At 42.2% G+C, this 19,817-nt stretch overlaps 1 protein-coding gene across 1 annotated transcript in view; it reads left to right on the top strand.

Moving 5' to 3' along the window:
• COLGALT2 (collagen beta(1-O)galactosyltransferase 2) overlaps window positions 1–19,585 on the top strand; it is a 125,771-nt gene extending 106,186 nt beyond the window's left edge. The window contains exons 8-12 of the mRNA XM_040359797.1: window positions 2,045–2,151; window positions 4,170–4,302; window positions 5,764–5,891; window positions 11,647–11,853; window positions 18,528–19,585. Coding sequence (XP_040215731.1) covers window positions 2,045–2,151; window positions 4,170–4,302; window positions 5,764–5,891; window positions 11,647–11,853; window positions 18,528–18,801 — 849 coding nt within the window. The 3' untranslated portion in view covers window positions 18,802–19,585. The remainder of the gene's footprint in view (window positions 1–2,044; window positions 2,152–4,169; window positions 4,303–5,763; window positions 5,892–11,646; window positions 11,854–18,527) is intronic.
• Window positions 19,586–19,817: the final 232 nt, after the last annotated feature.

Raw genomic sequence — 19,817 nt, 5'->3', positions numbered from 1 at the left:
CTAAATAGCTTCCTTTACCTTAGTGCAGTCCTCCTTCACTTACCTTATCCTTCGATTTTGCTTTTAAGTGTCCTTATTTCTTCTGAGAAATCCTCACTTCTGTTATTCGGTCTGTAACTACACACAGTAATGCAAGGCTTTCTCCCTGGTGTGGAGTGTTGTGCTTGCCCCCTCCCTTGGACTACAGGAGAGCCAGGACACCCACTAACACACAGCTCCTTTCTCTATCTGCAAAGTAGAGAGCGTCCTGACTCTCCTGTAGTCCAAGGGAGAGGGCGAGCACGAAACTCTCCACACCAGGGAGAAAGCCTTGCATTACTGTGTGGAGTTACAGACAGAAGAACAGGAAGTGAGGATTTCTCAAAAGAAATAAGGACATTTAAAAGCAAAATCGAAGGATGAGGTAAGTGAAGGAGAACTGCACTACGGTAAAGGAAGCTATTTAGGGAAAAAAATGTACCTTTACAACCCCTTTAAGTGAGTTATTCCTAAGAATTACAGGCCTACAAATATAAATCGCCAAATTTCCATGCAAAACAATTTACCGCTTTGAGATGCAAAAATTTTACATAATCATACCCCCAGGGAGGTTAATGTGGGAGATAAGCAGGAGTAAAGCACACCTAAAAGAACAAAATATAAAGTGTTGCTTATAAAAGTAAAGAAAAAGTAGAGTCAGGAGGGTGAATTCCCCTCTTCCACTGAAGTGACATGTTTAATGATAGATTATTTTATGCTTATTAGATATGTCTTCTTTTCAGTGTATGATACTACAAAAGAAATGCATGCAACAGTTGGCATAAAGCTACGAAACAAGGCCCAGTCTTTGACCAGGATAATATAGGAAAGATGGTACTTTTTACATGCAGTCCTGAAAACATAGGGCCAGATCCACAGAGATTTAGATCGGCGCAGCGTATGTGAGATACGCTACGCCGCTGTAACTTACTATGGGCTGGTTCGGATCCTCAACGAATTTGCGCCGTAAGTTACGGCGGCGTAGCGTATCTCTGGCGGCGGAATTCAAATCGGCGATTAGGTGGCGTGATTCATTTAAATGAAGCGCGTCCTCGCGCCGAATGAACTGCGCATGCGTCATCCCGAAATTTCCCGCCGTGCATTGCGCTAAATGACGTTGCTAGGACGTAATTTTTTTAACTTAGACGTGAGTTATGTCCATCCCTATTCACGGACGACTTATGCAAAAAAAAGAAAAAATTCAAATTTCGACGCGGGAACGACGGCCATACTTAACATGGCAAGTCTATCTATACGCCGCAAAATAGCAGCTTTAACTATACGCCGGAAAAAGCCGACTAGAGACGACGTAAGAGAATGCGTCAGCCGCGCGTACGTTCGTGGATCGTCGTAAATCGCTAATTTGCATACCCGACGCGAAAAACGACGAGAATGCCACCCAGCGGATGCCGAAGTATTGCACGTAAGATCCAAAAGCTTACGAAGCCGTACGCCTGTCGGATCTTACCCAGATGCCGTCGTATCTTGGTTTGAGGATTCAAACTAAAGATACGACGCGGGAAATTTGAAAGTATGCCGGCGTATCAGTAGATACGCCGGCGTACTTGCTCTGTGGATCTGCCCGATATTTTCCAAGCCATAGAAGACGGCTACTACAATATTTTATATGTCTCTTACTCATTCACACAGCATTTGTATAAATTCTATGGGCAGGCTTGAGTACAGTGGAGACCTGCTCATCTGGTTGTCCTACTTTTGGTCATTAGGCCTCTGTTGCAATAATTGTGTGTCACTGTACACATAGATATGGCTGCTGTAGCTAATGCCCCGTACACACAATCCGAAAATCGGACAACATATTGTGCGTTTTTTTTGCATGCTAGTTGCATATTGAACATGAAGAGCTTACTTAAGTTATGAAAATTCTCGTACGACATAAGCTTCCTGAAACTTACATATATCACTTTTATAAATAAAAATAATACTAAGTGCATATACAGTATATGTTTGAAAACATTAAACAGAAAATATCTATATAACTTATTTATGTCTTACTTATATATAGGTTTTCATGATTAATTTAAAACGTCGCCAAGATCGGCGTGTCCGGATGCTGCGTAGTCTTTATGAGCTTCAAATTCAAGCGAAAATATTTGATGCTGTGGATGGCAAGTAAGTATTTATGTTCCAATACATTTTTATTGAAAGTCAAGCAGTATATTACAATACAAGCGAAGGATGCTGAACAAAAAGGCCATGACGCAACATGCCCATATAGTATAGTAATAAAGAAAATGCTACAATACAAACCACATATATGACGAATCATAAATCATATACTAAATAAATTCCTAAGCTATTTAAAGGATTGGCTTGGCGCTTCTCTCTCCTCCTTTTGCTTTCCTGTATTTGCAGTAAAAAATGCTTGTTATACTCACTGTGGAACCTAAGGGTTAATCCTGCATTGTGTAAAAAGACTGTTTAATCCTATCTTCTCTGATGCTCCCCAATCCATTTCCTGCTCAGACAGAGCCTTTGGAGTCACTCTGCATATGCTCAGTTTGGTGTGTATTGCGATAGAGTTTTTTTTGTTTGGAGGGTGCATATGATTAGCACAGGGCCAACAGCACTGTCCAGACAGAGGGTCAGGGGTCTTGCAGCCTCATAGGGCAGTCAGAGTAGAATTAAAACTCCTCCTACAAGCTTTAACCAGACACTGATAGAAGTCACAAGATTGCCATATACAGCTGATGAGAAAAGGTATTTAGCAGTTTATATTTACTAAAATAATTGCATTTCCATGTTCTGTGTGCTGTGGGAGACCAGATATAGTGAATGCAAGGTCCTGGGTTTAGTAAGACCCCTTTAACACTGGGGGAGTTTTGCAGGTGCTATAGCATTAAAAATAGCGCCTGCAAAGCACCCTAAAACAGCTTTTCCATTCACTGCAGTGTGAAAGACAAGGGTTTTCACACTGGAGCGGTGTGCTGGCAGGGCGTCAGAAAAAGTCCTGCCAGCAGCTTCTTTGGAGCGCATTAGGAGCGGTAAACTCACCACTTCTAATGCGCTCCTGCCTATTGAAATCAATGGGCAGCGCCTCCGTACTGTAGCGGCGCTTTGCAGGCGGTTTTAACTATTTTTTGGATGCTAGAGGTGCCCTGCTAGCGGTCGAAAAGCGCTGCTTCAACGGTAAAGCGGCCGTTTTACCGCCGACGCTCAGGGCGGCATGGTGTGAACGTGCTCTAACACTTTAAAGTTCAAAAAGAGTAAACTATCATAAATCGCAGTCTGCTCACTTATGATATTGCGACAGGAGATGATGACGTCATGCCGCAATACTGGAGATGAGTGAGCTGCCATCTTGTGAATGACCAGAGATACTGCACCCTAAGCCTGGGTTCACACTAGCGCAATCTCAGAGATCGCATGTGATTCGCACCCGCACCACAGGAGCCGATCACATGCGATCTCTAAACAATAGAAAATAGTGCAGGGACTTGTTTTTCCCCCGCACTAGAGTCGGATCACATGGGTGTTCTCACCTATGCGATCCGATTCCTGAGCGAGTTTGCACTGCAATCTGTGAGCTGAACTGGGGGGGGTCATTAACTTTGTTAATGACACCCGCAGCGGTTCACAGAAGGCATAGTGAACTGCCTGCAGGAGGGATGCGATGCAGGAACCAGTGCTGTAATTGCGCTGGTTTCCGCATCGCACATACAGTATGTGAACCTATGGTAAGGGCGAAACACTGCTTTTTACCTGAAGTGCACCAAATTTGTGCACATTTTAATGTGAGTGGCATTACATATTTTAATAAAATATTGGTGGGAAAACAGAACGCTATAATAGTTTACTTTTTTGAACCTTGAGTGAGAATTTCCCTATGGCGTGTCATTATTTGTTTATTACATGTATTTACTTAAAGCCAACAATTTATAGCAGCACTTTACATATTGTACATTCACATCAGCCCATGCCCCCAAGGAGCTTACAATCTAAGGGCCATACTTCACTTGCATACATACACATATGTTTACATTATAATATAGCTGACTTTTTTGCGCAGTCATAGCAGTCTGTTATATTTTGTCTGCATAGTTCAAAGTACAATACAGTGTATACAATAGGTTGTTTGTTATTGTTACCTTGGTTATAGTTACTAAACATTGATTTTCCTACCCTCACAGGGCTCTTAATACAAGCCAACTTAAAGCTCTGAATATAGATATGGTACCAGGATATCATGACCCGTATTCAGGGAGAACACTAACAAGAGGCGAGATTGGATGCTTCCTTAGTCATTATTATATATGGAAAGAGGTAAATCCTGCTATTTATTTGTATCCCATCTAAAGCTGCCCAAATCTGACTCACATTATAGGTAATCCCCGTGGATCCGGCAAAATTTAAGACATGGATTGCCCTGCAACCAGCTTAATGATCTCCAACTGAAAGGTCTAAGGAGCTGAGTGCAAAAAAGTTGTCCAGAAAGTGACTAGCCAATAGGCAGCAGTTGCTTTCTGGGTATTCTGACAGTCGCGGGTGCTGATTGTCAAAATACAATAGCCAACAGTGCGAGATTAATCCTTCCATGCTATTTATCATGGATGGAGGGATCTATGGATTTTTCTCATTCAGCTCAGTATGGTCATCTTATTGGCACATGTACTATGCATTAAGCTGTCATAAGCTCTTTATTGCACACTCTCTCCTTTCCCAGTCCTCTATCAATCCCTAAATAGCAGCTTTATAATGTTGTGTAAAAATCACATTCAGAAGTCAGATGTCCACAGTTGTGCATTGTGCAGTAAATGATCTACCCAGACACCCTGAAATCAGTACTACTTTCCCAAACAACTGGAATTACTTATTGTTTGGCAGTTGGACAATAGGAGACAGCTGTTGCTAAAAAAGTACAGATTGCTAGTTACATCTTAAAGCGGAGTTCCACCCAAAAGTGGAACTTCCGCTCATTTATCTCCGGTGCCACAATTGCCACCTTTCGGGGGGAGGGGGGACAGGGAGTTTGCGCCGCAGTTCATGACGTCACTGCGGGGCTCCCTCCTCCTCCCCCTGTCACCGGGCCAGTAGGAGAGAGGAGTGGGGCCTCGTGCATGCACAGTAGGCCATAAGGCTACACTGCCGGGTTCCCTTACCCGCAGTGGTGGCGGCAGCACACGACAGCTGATGGAAACATCAGCTGCGGTATCGACATCGCTGAACTCCAGGACAGGTAAGTGTCCTATTATTAAAAGCCAGCAGATTTTGGGCGGACCTCCACTTTAAAGGCTCTTTTTCTGTACTGCTGTCTACCTTTTCTATTTTTTTGTCTAAGAAGTCTGCTAGTCTGCTTTTTTTTTTTTACTTAGGGTGTTCTATGCCCTACCCCTCTCTCCCTGAATTGTTTGTTATTATGAGCAAAAACCTTTGTTCAACATAAAAGTGACTGGTGCCCCTCTTTTCTACACTACCCACTATTCCTAACAACCTGCACCCTGAGGTGAAATGTCAGCACTCCCTGTCTCTAGGGGTCACCACCACGCCCCTGGAGGTCAGGGGGCACTACACTAGGTTTCATGAAAATTGTAGAAGAATCAGAGTAAACTGTGCTTTTAATTTTTTCTTTCTATTTAAAACCAATAAACACATATTTTTACACAAAACAAATGAAACGGATGAAACAAAAAAAAATGTTGTGAGAAAAGGGTTAAGGTAACCTTTAAGTGAGGGAGTCTAATCTTAAAAAAAAAATTCTTGACTTGATTTTGTATACTTGTTTAGGTAATTGAAAGGGGACTAGAGCAAGCTCTTATAATAGAAGATGATGTCCGGTTTGAGCACCAGTTTAGAAGCAAACTGCTAAAGCTCATGCATGATGTTGAAATGGCTGAGTTGGATTGGGACCTAATGTAAGTATATTTATTTAGGTTGTTATTAAAGCTAAGTTATATTCTAATGAGAATGTCATGTAGGCCTAGTATCTACTACAATGTTATAAAGTTCACTTGTTATGAGAGAAATATGAGAGCTACCAGTGGTGGACCTTTTGAAAATGCTAGCTGATTGGAGGCCACTGGAAGCTTGGATGAAGGTGAACAATGCTCCTAGTGTTTGCGTTTCCTGCAACTTTACTGGAATCAGTGGAATCAAGGGCCTATTTATAAAAGCCGTAGTAAACCGCATCCAAAAAAATTAAATACTCAGACCCTGGGCAAATTAAGTCATAATGTGCTAGTACGCAGCTAGTAGCACGTTATGACAGACTTACCTGAAAACAAAGCCCTTCAGCGGCACGCTGTCACTGATGAAGGCACTTCCATCTCCACCTGGTCTTCTTTCTGAGGTTGTGAGCTTCGTTGTTTACGCCGTGGCTCTGAAGGGACGTGATGGGACGGCACAGGTATGCCGTTCCTTCAGAGCGCATGTGTCATTAAAGTCACTGCTGTATCTAAGGTAAATTTCTCCTAAATGGTGCATGTTTAGGAGATATTTACAGCATAGCTCCCAACTGTCCCTGATTTCCAGAGACTGTCCCTGATTTGGAGCAATGTCCACCTGTCCCTCATTTCTCCTCATTTGTTCCTTATTTTGGTCTGATCTATATAGATGTATATAAAATGCACTTTTCATCTATCAAAAAGTGTTTTCCAGCGCTAAACCTTTCATGTGATTTCTAAATTGCTGCATTTGTAAATTCCATAAGCCAATATAAAGGAATATTGGTGGTAAAAAACTACTTGTGGGTTTAACAAATATTGTTTTTTTGTACAATTCTCCTTTAAGGGGGCATGGTAGGGGTGTGTCCTATGCCTGCATACTTTTGCCAATAGGTATCCCTCATTCCCATCTCAAAAAGTTGGGAGGTATGTTTACAGTACCTATAGCTAAGCCTTATTATAGGCTTAGCTATAGATAAAAGGCATACATGGGAATTTACTCCCACGTTAAACACAAGCTCTGCATCCTCCATACAAAAGGACTGAATAGAAAAGCTCAGACAGACTAGGTGGTAATTAATTTCCACAAATTAAATACAATCACTGAGCAGTGCAAATGCCTCCTACAGCTAATTTCAGACTTAGGTGTCTGTTTATGAAGCAGTGAACAGCGGTTATCCCAAGGATCACCACTGATCACAGCCCATAAACAGTTTATGAAACAGAGATAATCTGGGGGAGAAGTGTTTGAACTTGTTCTCCCGATGATTATTTCCACACACAGAGACGTCTCATAGACTGACACAGTAACGGACAGTTTATGAAGCTGTGATCTGAGCTCTTCACTGGCGATCTGTGTCACAATCTCCTTTGTGAATCTGGGCCTCTGTGTTTACTTAGTTCTGCCGTGATAGTGACAGGGTTACTTTAGGAGGAATAAAAAAAAAAAAAAAAACTTCCACGCTTTTGTTTTATGTATTGACACAGGTGCACATGTGTCTTTGAGCAAATTTTGTGGGTGATACGTTTTGGCTTAAAAGACATTTTTTCCCCCCAAAAAATCTAATTGCAGCCCATTGTTTTCATGTGCCTGTACACAGGTGTGTAAATATGTGCTGCGTATTGATCTGTAAAAAAAAAAAAAAAACTTAAAATTTGAGTTGCTGGTCAGTATTTTTGTGTGTATCCTCACAAATACGCTCAAATGTGCGCAAATTACATGCTTCCCGTTTGTGTGTGTATACTTGCAAATACATCATACACAGCCCATACTCTTGTTTTTTTTTTCTGCCAGGAATGTCTGATGTTCATACATTAGAACAGTGTGCAAGAGGTCTCACTTGAAATGAGCCCACACATACTATTCTGCAGTAGAACTGATACAATGGCACGGATTCACATACATCGGCGCATATTTATGCCGCCGTAGCGTATCTAATATACGCTACGCCGACGCAGCGCAGAGAGGCAAGCACAGAATTCACAAAGCACTTGCCTCCCAAACTGCGCTGGGTTTCCTTGGGGTAAGCCGGCGTAGGTGGAAGTGGGCGTGAGGCATGCTAATGAGGCGTGACCCCATGCAAATGATGGGCCGAGCGCCAGACAGATACGAATAATGAACGGCGCATGCGCCGTCCCGTGGACGTATCCCAGTGCGCATGCTCAGAATCACGTCGGAACTACTCCCTAAGATACGACAGATCACTGCCTACGACGTGAACGTAACCTACGCCTAGTCATATTCACGTACAACGTAAACGACATAAGATACGACGGCTTGCATTCCCTGGTCCATACCTTTGCATGGGTTGCGCCTCCTATATGGGAAATAACTTTATGCCGGACGTACGACTTACGCAAACCACGTATATTATGAGCCGGGCGCAAGTACGTTTGTGAATAGACGTATCTCCCTCATTTCCATATTTGAATAGGAAATCAATGGGAGCGCCCCTTGCAGCCAGCGTAAATATGCGCCCACGATACGCCGGCGTAGGAAAGTTATGTCGGCTGGATGAAGCCTATTTTCAGGCGTATCTTGGTTTCAGAGTCCGGCGCATAGATACGACGGTGCATATTTACACTTACACGGCGTATCTCGAGATATGTCGGCGCAAGTGCTTTGTGAATCCGGGCCATTGTAAAGAAGCAAATGCACTAGCAGAGATAGAATTACCAAGATATAAACAGATCTGTTACTGTATGTAATGACGCATAAAATACCAGAACACAGGCACGGTAAGAAGTAAATACAACTGTAATTGTCTTAAGGGAAGTGGAGGAAATATAAATAATCCAAATGCCTCAAAAGAAATTAAACATAATACAAAGAGAGCAGTAAATACGGTCTCTTATATTCATAAATCAGACGAGAAAAAAAATGAAAAAAGACCTTGCAGAGCATATGAAAGACTATCAAGATTTAGATCAGAATACTCACTAAAGTAGGAGTGTAATAGTTTGATTTTGAATGTGCAAATTTGCAGTTTTTGTGTATATACTCATGGACATACCTAAGCCCTTTTGTTTAATATTATACACTTCAGTTATAGTTTATTATTGTGTTTCTCTTGATTGGAATTGCTGCACCTTTACAGTTTTCCTTTATGTATATTTTTCTTTATTAGGGGCTGCTTAAGCACTTGCTGTCTGGGGCAATTTTGGCATTCCTCGCATACATGTTTTTGTGTTTTTGCTAGAAAACTACTTAGAACCCCTAAACCTTATATGTTTTCTGAAAGGAAAGACCCTAGAGAATAAAATCGTGGCTGTTGCAATATTTTTGTTACATGATAATTATACAGTCATTTATCAACCCAAATTTCAAACCAAGATTTTTTTTTATTAATTTTAGTGCACAATATAATACCCATTTTCCCCGTAAAATATAAAAGATGATGTTGCGTTAAGTTAAAAGATATATATATATACGTGTAAAGATTTAAAATTGTTCCAGCCTGTGAAATGGCAAAAAACTATGGGGCAGATTCACAAAGAGATACGACGGTGTATCTCCTGATACGCCGTTGTATCTCAGGTTACGCATAGATATCCCTAAGATCCGACAGGTGTAAGTGACTTACACTGTCAGATCTTAGGCTGCAAACTCACGCTGGCCGCTAGGTGGTGCTTCCGTTTGTATACGCATGAATATGCAAATGAGGAGTTACGCCGATTCAGAAATGAACGACCGCCCGGCGCTTTTTTTTTACGTCATTTGCGTTCTGCTTTTTCCGGCGTATAGTTACCCCTGCTATATGCGGCGTATCCTATGTTAAGTATGGCCGTCGTTCCCGCGCTGAGTTTTGAATTTGTTACGTTTTTTTGCGTAAGTCGTTCGCGAATACGGATGGACGTAATTTACATTCACGTCGAAACCAATGACGTCCTAGCGACGTCATTTAGAGCAATTCACGCTTGGAAATTTTACGGATGGCGCATGCGCAGTTCGTTCGGCGTCGGGACGCACCTGATTTAAATTTTACACGCCCCCTAGCCGCGGAATTTAAATTCCGCCGGGGGATTTACGATACGCCGCCGCAAGTTTACAGGCAAGTGCTTTCTAAATAAAGCACTTGCCTCAAAAAATTGCGGCGGCGTAACGTAAATCAGATAGGTGAGCGGATCTTTAGATCCGCGTAACCTATCTGAATCTAGCCCTATGTTGCCTAAAAATATATATATATGTGGCCCTTAAAAGCTTTTACAGGTTACCAGTTTAGAGTTAAATGTGAGCTCTGGCACTGGAATGATTGTTCTCACTCTGACGTTCATTGCGATATCTCACATATGTGGTTCAATTACTGTTTATGTGTGGGAGCTATGTGTGCGTTTGCACTTACGTGTGAACGGGGGCTTAAAGTTTTTTTATTTTAACTTATTTGTACCACTCTTTAAAATTGTTTTAATTCAACTTTATTACTACTACAAGGCATAAGCAACACCTTGTGATAGCTTTGGGCAGTTACTGGTATTCTTTATGGAGAAATCGGGGGTCTGTTAGATCCCTGATCCCTTATCTACCCTCCTTCTGTTAGATTTGTTTGATTGGTTGCTTCTCTGGCTGTACCAGCCATTGATACACAGCACTCCTGCTCTCCCCTGTGGAATGGAAGGGCCTGGGAATGGCAGTAGGAGGGGAGCCCCCTTCCAAGTCTAGTAAAAGTGATTAGATGGCTGTAGAGCCATTTAAATCACCTTTACATGAAAGTTGCTTGCTCCCGAGGCCATGTATATATGACCGAAGGAATGAGAAGCAGTTGAGGAAGGAAGGGAAGAGAAAGAAAAGACCAAAATATTTTAAGTAATTCGAGATTGAACTGCCCTGACAATGAAATCCGTGTACAAAACAGAAAAAGCAGGACAAATAAGACAACAAGCAGATTTATCAGGTTGTAGGCTCTTTCTTCCTTCTGGTCCTTTCAGAAATGCAGCTCTGTTAGTACTACTTTAATGAACAAAAATAATCTATGAATGGAGAAGGCAGACCTTTCATTCATTCTCCCATCCTGCGTTCATAGATTGTGTTTCACTCATAAAAGCAATAGTACACATGGCCGGAAAGGGTGGCCATAGACAGGTACTCTTAATGTGCCTGTCCCAGTTCCCTCAGGTTTATTATCTCCCACCGCACCAGAAAATTACAGTGGTGGAGCTGGGAAGGATCGGAGAAGGAGAGTTTCAACTTAGCCAGGAGACATCAGCATAAGTGACACATCACATTGATAATAAGTAATGTCCCTTGTGTTGATTTTTTTTTTAGTAAAATTAGGCTTTAAGGAATTACTAAGACCTGATTTTCTTGGTAGAACAGGAGGACTGGATTCAATAAACATGCCTAGCAGGGCAGCCATTACTAATTTTTGAAACAGTGAACCGGGGGTTGGTGCTGATGAAAAAAAATCTCTTCTCTCCTGACGCGAGATAATAAGCGGGGGGAGGGGGCCTGGGGACCATCGGGCCCCTTACAGGTGTAATGCAAAAAAAAGGGAGGGGGGCCAGCTGGGCCCCTGGGGATCATCGGGCCCCTTACGGGTGTAATGCCTGTACCCCTCTGATGGCGGTCCTGATGCCTAGTATAGTTTAGATGTTAATTTCATTTCATCAGACAGGTAAGAAAGTATCTAAGGTATATGTATATGGAACCATGCAAGAGATTATTCCAGATGCCATATAAGTAGTAATTTTAGTAATTGTTTTAATGTATATTTGTTTTTGATATTTACAGCTACATTGGCAGGAAAAGAATGCAAGTGGAACGCCCTGAGAAAGCTGTTCCCAATGTAATGAATTTAGTAGAAGCTGATTATTCATACTGGACACTGGCATATGCCATCTCCCAGCAAGGAGCTCGGAAACTTATTGCTGCAGAACCGTTGAACAAAATGCTGCCGGTGGACGAGTTTCTTCCAGTGATGTATAACAAGCATCCAGTGTAAGTAAAAGCACTATTCATGGTGAACCAAAGCTCTCACAAACAAAAAAAACGTCAGTGATGTTTAAAGGGCATAGAGAATGCTAAAATGCTTTCTGTTTTGGAATACTTGCAATTTACCCTCTGGCACTAATCACATGAGCAGTGCTCTATCCTGGAGGGCTGAAGAACTGAAAGCATTCCAAGTGGAAGCTGACTTTTTTTCAGCACTCTGTTCTTTTTTGTAAAATCAATTGGTGATTTTCTTTTTAGGTAAAAACAGGTTCTATAAGTATGACCATAAAACACCCTTGAGCCCAGGTTCACACTGGGCTGCAGGATTGAAGACGTGCAAGTTTAGCTAAACTTGCACGATTTCACTCCCGCTGGCAGTCACGATTTTGGCAGCGATTATAGAGACATCTGTGCAGGTTTCTGCACAGATGTCAATGTAAATCGTGGGCTGAAATCATATAAAGTAGTACAGAAACTACTTTTTCAAATCGTTGCAGCGCCGCAGATGCGGCGTCCCACCGATTAGGCGGTGTCATTTCCGGCAAATGCCACCGATTTGACTTGCGATTTGATATGTCAAATCGCACCAGTGTGAACCAGGGCTTACACAAGTTTGTGTTTGTTAAAAAATTATTTGTTATAGTATATATAAATATAATCTCCTTCACACGAGGAATCAGAATGAGAGTGGAACAGCATTCTGTAGGAGCTATAGCTAGTAGTTAATAAATAAAGAATATAAACTCAAACATGCTTTCCTGCTGCGAAAAAATATGCTCAGTACGGCCTTTCCCACATGTCATCCTCTGCCCTTAATAAATGTGGATTTTAAAAAATGTTCTCTCTAGTGTATACTATTAGGTAGTAAATAAGATATCATAACTGTTCCTCACTACCTAAAAATATTTAGCAAGTGGAGGAACAAGTAACTTTACCCCATGCAACCAAGCGTGGCAGACAACCACTTGTGTGTCAGCAAAAATAGAAGATACGTGTCTCTAGTATCAGGCCTCGTACACACGGCCGAGTTTCTCGGCAAAAATCCGGCAAGAAGCTTGCTGGTTTTTTTTTTGCCGAGGAAACCGGTCGTGTGTACACTTTTCAACAAGGAAACCGCCGAGGATCTCGTCGGGCCAAAAAGAAAGCATGTCTTCTTTTTCCCAGACGGCAATGGGAAAATTTGGCTCGCCGAGATCCTCGGCGGCTTCACAAGGAACTCACAAGGAACTCACAAGAAACTCGATGAGCAAAACGATGTGTTTTGCCCGTCCAGTTTCACGTTGGACATGCCTAAAATTCATAGTAAAATGATCTCCTAATATAGCCAAAACAGCACAATTGTTATTAAGCCACCTTGTAATTAGTTGTGTTGTGTATGGAGCCAGTTGGAAATCACTTACATACACAAACTAATTAAAATACTGTACCAAATCATAAGGTAGATTGCTGACACTTAAAGCGGAGGTTCACCCAAATAACATCTTTATAAGACCAAATTCTTTATACTTCTAACATGTACAGTAGGCATTTTTTATTTTTTTTAGGCTGTACATACCTTTATAATCTATATTTGCAATCCTGCTTTCGGGTACTCACTCCCACGGGAGTAGGCGTTTCCAAGCTGAGCCGCAATGTAATCTGGGAGATGATTGATGTCCTTCAGAAAATGTTCCCCCCCGGCAGATAAGGCCGCCCCCCCTATTGCGTAGGAGCGTCATGAGAGTCACAGAGTTTCCGAAAGGAGCCGAACATGTAGAGCTGCGAGTCGGCTCTATACGGCGCCTGCGCAGTCAGCTCTACACGGCTCCTAGTCGGTGCGCAGGCGCCGTGTAGAGCTAAATCGCGGCTTTACATGTTCAGCTCCTTTTGGAAACTCTGTGACTCTCGTGACGCGCCTATGCAATACGGGGGGGGGGGGCTTATCCGCCGGGGGGAACATTTTCTGAAGGACATCAATCATCTGGGCGAACTCCCAGATTAAATTGCGGCTCACTTTAGAAACGCCTACTCCCCGAAGTAGGCGTACCCCGAAGCCGGATTGCAAATATAGCTTATAAGGTATGTACAGCCTAAAAAAAAAAAATGCCTACTGTACATGTTTGAAGTATCAAGAATTTGGTCTTATAAAGATGTTATTTGGGTGAACCTCCGCTTTAATGTATATCAAAAGGCTATACTGCATGTGGCTGGAACATTAAGTTTTGTTGTACAGGTTTTGGGGCGCTTACATTATGGAATTGCAGCTTTGTAAATACAAATGAAAACTAAGAGGAGGAAAGTAACTGGAGTCTAGATTGAGGGGAAATTAGTCAGAGAGAAGCAATTGGCAGTGATGTTCTTGCAGCATACTGCTAAGTTGGATCCAGCGATGAGGAGGGAGGGGATGATGATGAGGTCTCTGACCATACCTGGGTGCCCGATAGCCGAGGAAAGTGAGGGAGAGGCACATCCCAAGTAAGGCACAAAGGGCCAGATTCACAAAAGGGTTACGACGGCGTATCTGCTGATACGCCGTCGTATCCCTGTTTCTATCTATGCGGCTGATTCATAGAATCAGTTACGCATAGATATCCCTAAGATCCGGCAGGTGTAATAGTTTTACACTGTCGGATCTTAGGATGTAGTACCGCGGCCGCCGCTGGGGGCATTTCTCGTCGTAAACCAGCGTTGGGTATGCAAATTAGCACTTACGGAGATCCACAAAGGTTTTTCCCTTCGTGAAGTCGCCGTAAGTGTTAGTTTGCCGTCGCAAAGATAGGGTACCTTTTACAAAGTGTAAAGTTAGTACACCATGTAAAAGTATACCCGTCTTTCCCGCGTCGCTGTCAATTTTTTTTTTAATTCTTTATTTTTCCCGCCGCAACTCTTTTTTACCCTTCGCGATTCACAAAACCTCGGCGCAACGTAACTTCGCGCAAAGCACGTCGGGAAAATAGCGTTGGGAGCATGCGCAGTACGTCCGGCGCGGGAGCGCGCCTAATTTAAATGGGACTCGCTCCATTTGAATTGGCCCGCCTTGCGCCGGACTGATTTAGGATACACCGCCGCAAATTTCCAGTGAAGTGCTTTGTGGATCGGGCACTAACTTGGGCAATTTTGCGGCGGTGTAACTTAAATCGGAAAAGTTACGTTGCGCCCGCTGGTTGTGAATCTGGCCCAAAGTCATTAAGAGACAGCTTGCAGAGCAGTAGAGGGAAAAGCCACCCCAGTCCACTGGATAGTAGAGATCCAGAGGTGCAGGGCACTGTGGTTCTTTTGTCTGCTCCCCAGAGCTCACCTGTGTGGGCCTTCATTGTATCAATCATGGTATCACATCAGTCATTTGGGTACCATGTGTATGAAGAGACACCTGACCTCTCACCACACAGCTCATTGAGAACAGCACCAGAATGCTAGTCATCAGGAAAAGGGCCACGCTCCTCCTCACCCTCATTCTAGCTCTTCCCTTTCCACCTCCACACACTACACATGATTCACTCTCAATGTCTTCCAGGAATAGAGATGATGGTATTTCAAGATGGGTCATAGGTCAACCCTAGCAGGGAAGAGGGTCTGCATAGGACCATTTAGAGTAGGAGTGTAGGCTGCAACTAGGGTTGTCCCGGTACCACTTTTTTAAGACCAAGTACAAGTACCGATACTTTTTTTCAAGTACTGGCCGATACTGATTACCGATACTTTTTTTTAATGTCATGTGACAGTGACGCACTGATGGCTGGCACTAATAGATGGCACTGACTGATGGGTACTAAAAGGTGGCACTCACTGATGGTTGGGACTGATGGCTGGCAGCGACACTGAAGGATGGGCACTGATAGGTGGCACGCACTGATGGCTGGCACTGATTAATGACCACGAATAGGTGGTAATGATGCAGCAGTGCACTGATAGGTGGCAGCGATTATGCAGCACTGATAGGTGGCACGCACTGATGGCTGGGCACTGACAGATGGCTGGGCACTGACTGATGGCACTGACAGGTGACTGGCACTGATTTCTGGCACTTATGGGCACTGAAATAAATTACATGAGAGGAAAAGAACTAAACTATTTTGCTATGCTGCCTGCTGCGCCCATCTTGGTACACCCTGCACTTGGCTGCATAACAGCAGAGGACATCTTGTTACACCCAGCCCATAAAGTTTGGGCTGGGTGTAACAAGATGTTGGCTGCTGGCTTAATGTGCCAGAGTGCAGGGTGTACCAAGATGGGCGTCGGGATGTCCAAGCACTGACGGCAACACGGAGCGTCACTTCAGTTACCGAATGTGACGGCACCGGTCACCGATCATGATGGATGATGCGGCTGCACCCCTGCCAGGCCAGCTTACCTGCTTGAGGACTCGCTCTCCGCACGCTGCCTCTCTCTCCCCCATCCCAGGTATCGGATTAGGCATCGGGAGCATTTGTGCAAGTGCAAGTACTCGCACAAATGCTCGGTATCGTTCCCGATACCGATACTAGAATCGGTATCGAGACAACCCTAGCTGCAACATTGCTCTGATTCTGCTTACCCCACCCAATAATCTGTGTCATTGAGCAGTCACATTTTATAGCTGCTAGAGTAAAAAAAAAACATATCCCTAGCCACCTCTATGTCCAGCACCTAAATGCTAGTTTGACCAAATCACTGGCTTTACAACTACTGCCTTTCCAGCCGGTTGATTCTGCCCTCTTTTGGGAATTTCAGCCTGTGCTGTACCACAGTGGCAACTTCCTTGTCACCATTTCTTTGCCATCCCTGGGCTTCACCATCATGTGGAGGCTATGTTTCCACATCGCTGAACCATGGGGTCAGCAGTAAGGTCCACATGACCACAGACATGTTGTTCAGCAAGTATGGTCTGGGGCGCAATATATCATTCACAGCCAAATGGGTGACGGGGCATTTTTTGTTTGGCATACCAACTGCCCCGGGTCTGAAATGTGGGTTTGTGGATTGTGGTTTGTTTTTCCCCAGTTTGGTAACTTATATGATGTTGACAGCTTTAGATTATTTTTTCTTTTTAAGTATATAACGTTTTTGGCTGTAATGTCTCTGCTGCATTTAAAACTCAATTATTATTGCTACACAAATAACTTTTGTTTTGGCAAAAACTACCTACTAGGAATGTATTTTGGGGTGCAAATAAATCATATTGGGTTGCTGCTTCCTAATGTGAGCTAAACAATTATGTAAATGTAAAGCAAATGACTATACAGGCAATTTATGTGATGCCAAAATATGGCGTTGTCCCCAAGAATCATGATGTGTTGTAATTCCCCCAAGCGTGTTGTAAAGGAATTACATTTTTCCCCCTGTGAGCTTCTCTAAAATAACCTCTGAATATTGAACTTTAAAATTGTTTGACTTGACCTTTAGCTTAGAAAATTACCATTACTAAATAGGAACATTCGTCTACTATGGATTCAGTTAGGTTTAAATTCTGAACTCGAACTTCGATGGCCTGTGCTGAGCGTTCACCACTCTGAACTCGGGTCTGTTCAGCGCATCACTAATCACCATGTACAATTTCAAAGCATCCTCCAAACTTTGATTTGTGATTTTCACCTTTAAAGCTACAAGAAATGGACCCTCTCCTTTGCTGTATGGCATTTTTAAAATAGCATATAAGTATTTCGATGGCGAGCTGTCTGACTCTCAAGACACATTTGACGCTCTATTTTGATGAGGAGGGTTATGAGAAATGGCAGTCCCAAACAGGATATTGCACTAAACCTGTAGGTAAATAATAGAATCAGAACCTTCACTGAGTGGAAGAATGGGATTGGTAATAACGTTGGCAGTGCCTCCACCCAACAAGGGGCCTCTGTGGACAGAGGGGATTCCCTTCTTGGTAAATGATCCAGTAATGTAATCAAAGTAATTTAAGGCAGAATAACTGCTGCAACTGGCATATAACATTAACCATAAGAATATAGATACAGACCAGTATAGAAGCAATATAAGCTTTTTTTTTTATAAGAAAATAATAATAACCATACCTACATTCAATGTACAAACAGATATTATCAGCAAAGGGTCTGATAGGAGTCTTGGTGGAATTGTGCACATATACCCTGGGATACTTAGCAATATATAGAGATACCGCCAGATGAATGTTGCAGCAAAGTCCCATAGCAGGGACCCCTGAGGATTATGCAGCATCCGTCTTTGTGTCAAAGACCTGCAGACAAGATCTGCTGTGGCAAGGAGACCCCCCAGCTGTTACCCAACCAGTCTGGAAACGCAGTCTCTTTTGATCTGGAATTAGTAGCATGGACAGGACATTTGGCCTCAGACCTTCTGCTTCTCTGCTTCCTCCTTCGAAGATCTTTTCCCAACAACCCCCAAGTCTGGAAGTGAAATACATAATTTTACATTGCAATGTGATACTAGCAGCTGACAGTAGAGGGCATTGAATCCCTACACATGCCTTCGGAAAGATGGCTAGCGCACCACTGAAATGTCTATACAATATACATTTTAATTATTTTAAAATGTAACTGTATATGTAAATTTATTTTTTCATCAACTGATGTCAAAATGGAGTCAGCTAAAATTACATAAACTATTTGACTACATTTGAATGCTTAAATACGTACTCAAAACACAAATGTGTCTGCACAACCTTATTTGAAGGTGTCTTTTAATTTGTGTGTTTCTACATAGGTTAATTTGATCCACTCTTGTGTTTTTAGCGATACATACATGGAGTTTTATAATCCACGGGACTTGAAGGCCTTCTCCGCTGAACCATTGCTTCTCTACCCTACTCATTACACGGGTCAGGTAGGATACTTTAGTGACACAGAAACATCCACTATATGGGACAATGAAACGGTATCAACAGACTGGGACAGAAGATATTCAGGAAAAACAAGGCAGCAAGGTGAAATACATACTGATGCTCAGAACACCGAAGCATTGTCACCGCAGGCAACACTTGATGCATCATCACGGGATGAACTTTGATTGTTGTAAAGTATGTGTAGAGCAGATAGATTTTGTATAGAACAATTTAACTGTGAATAATTGAGCATTTTTTTGTAAAGATAAATCAACGTGTGTATTGTACACTTTGTAAAATAACAAAAGCAACATTTGGTTTGCAAATCTTGAAGTTGCTCACTAACCGCTCTTCCAAGGAAAAACAAGAACACACTAGGGAGTCTGGACTCTCTATGATACATATTTATGATTTTATTTATGTACATTTCAAAAGTAATATATGTTCTTTAGGTGTGTCAATATTGCAAAGGATTTCAAATTTAAGAACATATATGATATTGTGGTACAACTAGAAAAATGTATTTTTTACTTTGATACTAGAACTTTCAACGGTAATTATTTTTACAAATTAGTATGAATTTGAATTTTGGATAAATGGGTTTTGTTAATTTTTTTTATGTTTTATTCAAGTAGACTTGAGAATAATTAATACATAAAAGATATAGATACATTTATTTTTGTTACTGTAATAATGATGACAATAAGCTGCTGTTTCAGCTAGTTTTGTGAAAATATCTCATGTAAACAGAAACTATAATTATTGTGAACTTTGATAAAAGCACCACAAATGTTATCCATGCGGCAGACCCATCTGTAATGTTCAATATTACATTTTCTGAGTGGTATCTGTACACACAGTTTCCAGATTCACTGGTGACTAGGGAGTATAATTAATCATCTAGGTTTGCATCTGAAATACCTATTAGTGCCAGCGCAAAGGTATGGAAATAAACGTATTTCCCCATAAGAAGTCCATTCTACTTATTTTAGACTAATAAGAGGCAAAAAAAAAAATACCTATCTCTGTTCCACTATCTTACAACATTCTCAGTAGAGGTATAGGGCAGGAATAAAAATGATTTGTATAACACCTAGCACTAGAGCAACCTAAATCAGCAAGTAATGGATGGAAAAGGCAGCAGTGGAATATGATCTGAAACATCATGAACACCTTCTTTGCAGTACCAAAGTTGGCAAGC

Source organism: Rana temporaria, chromosome 7 (assembly GCF_905171775.1).
Source record: "Rana temporaria chromosome 7, aRanTem1.1, whole genome shotgun sequence".
In the NCBI taxonomy this organism is placed as follows: domain Eukaryota; kingdom Metazoa; phylum Chordata; class Amphibia; order Anura; family Ranidae; genus Rana; species Rana temporaria.
This window is presented reverse-complemented; position numbering and strand designations above follow the sequence as displayed.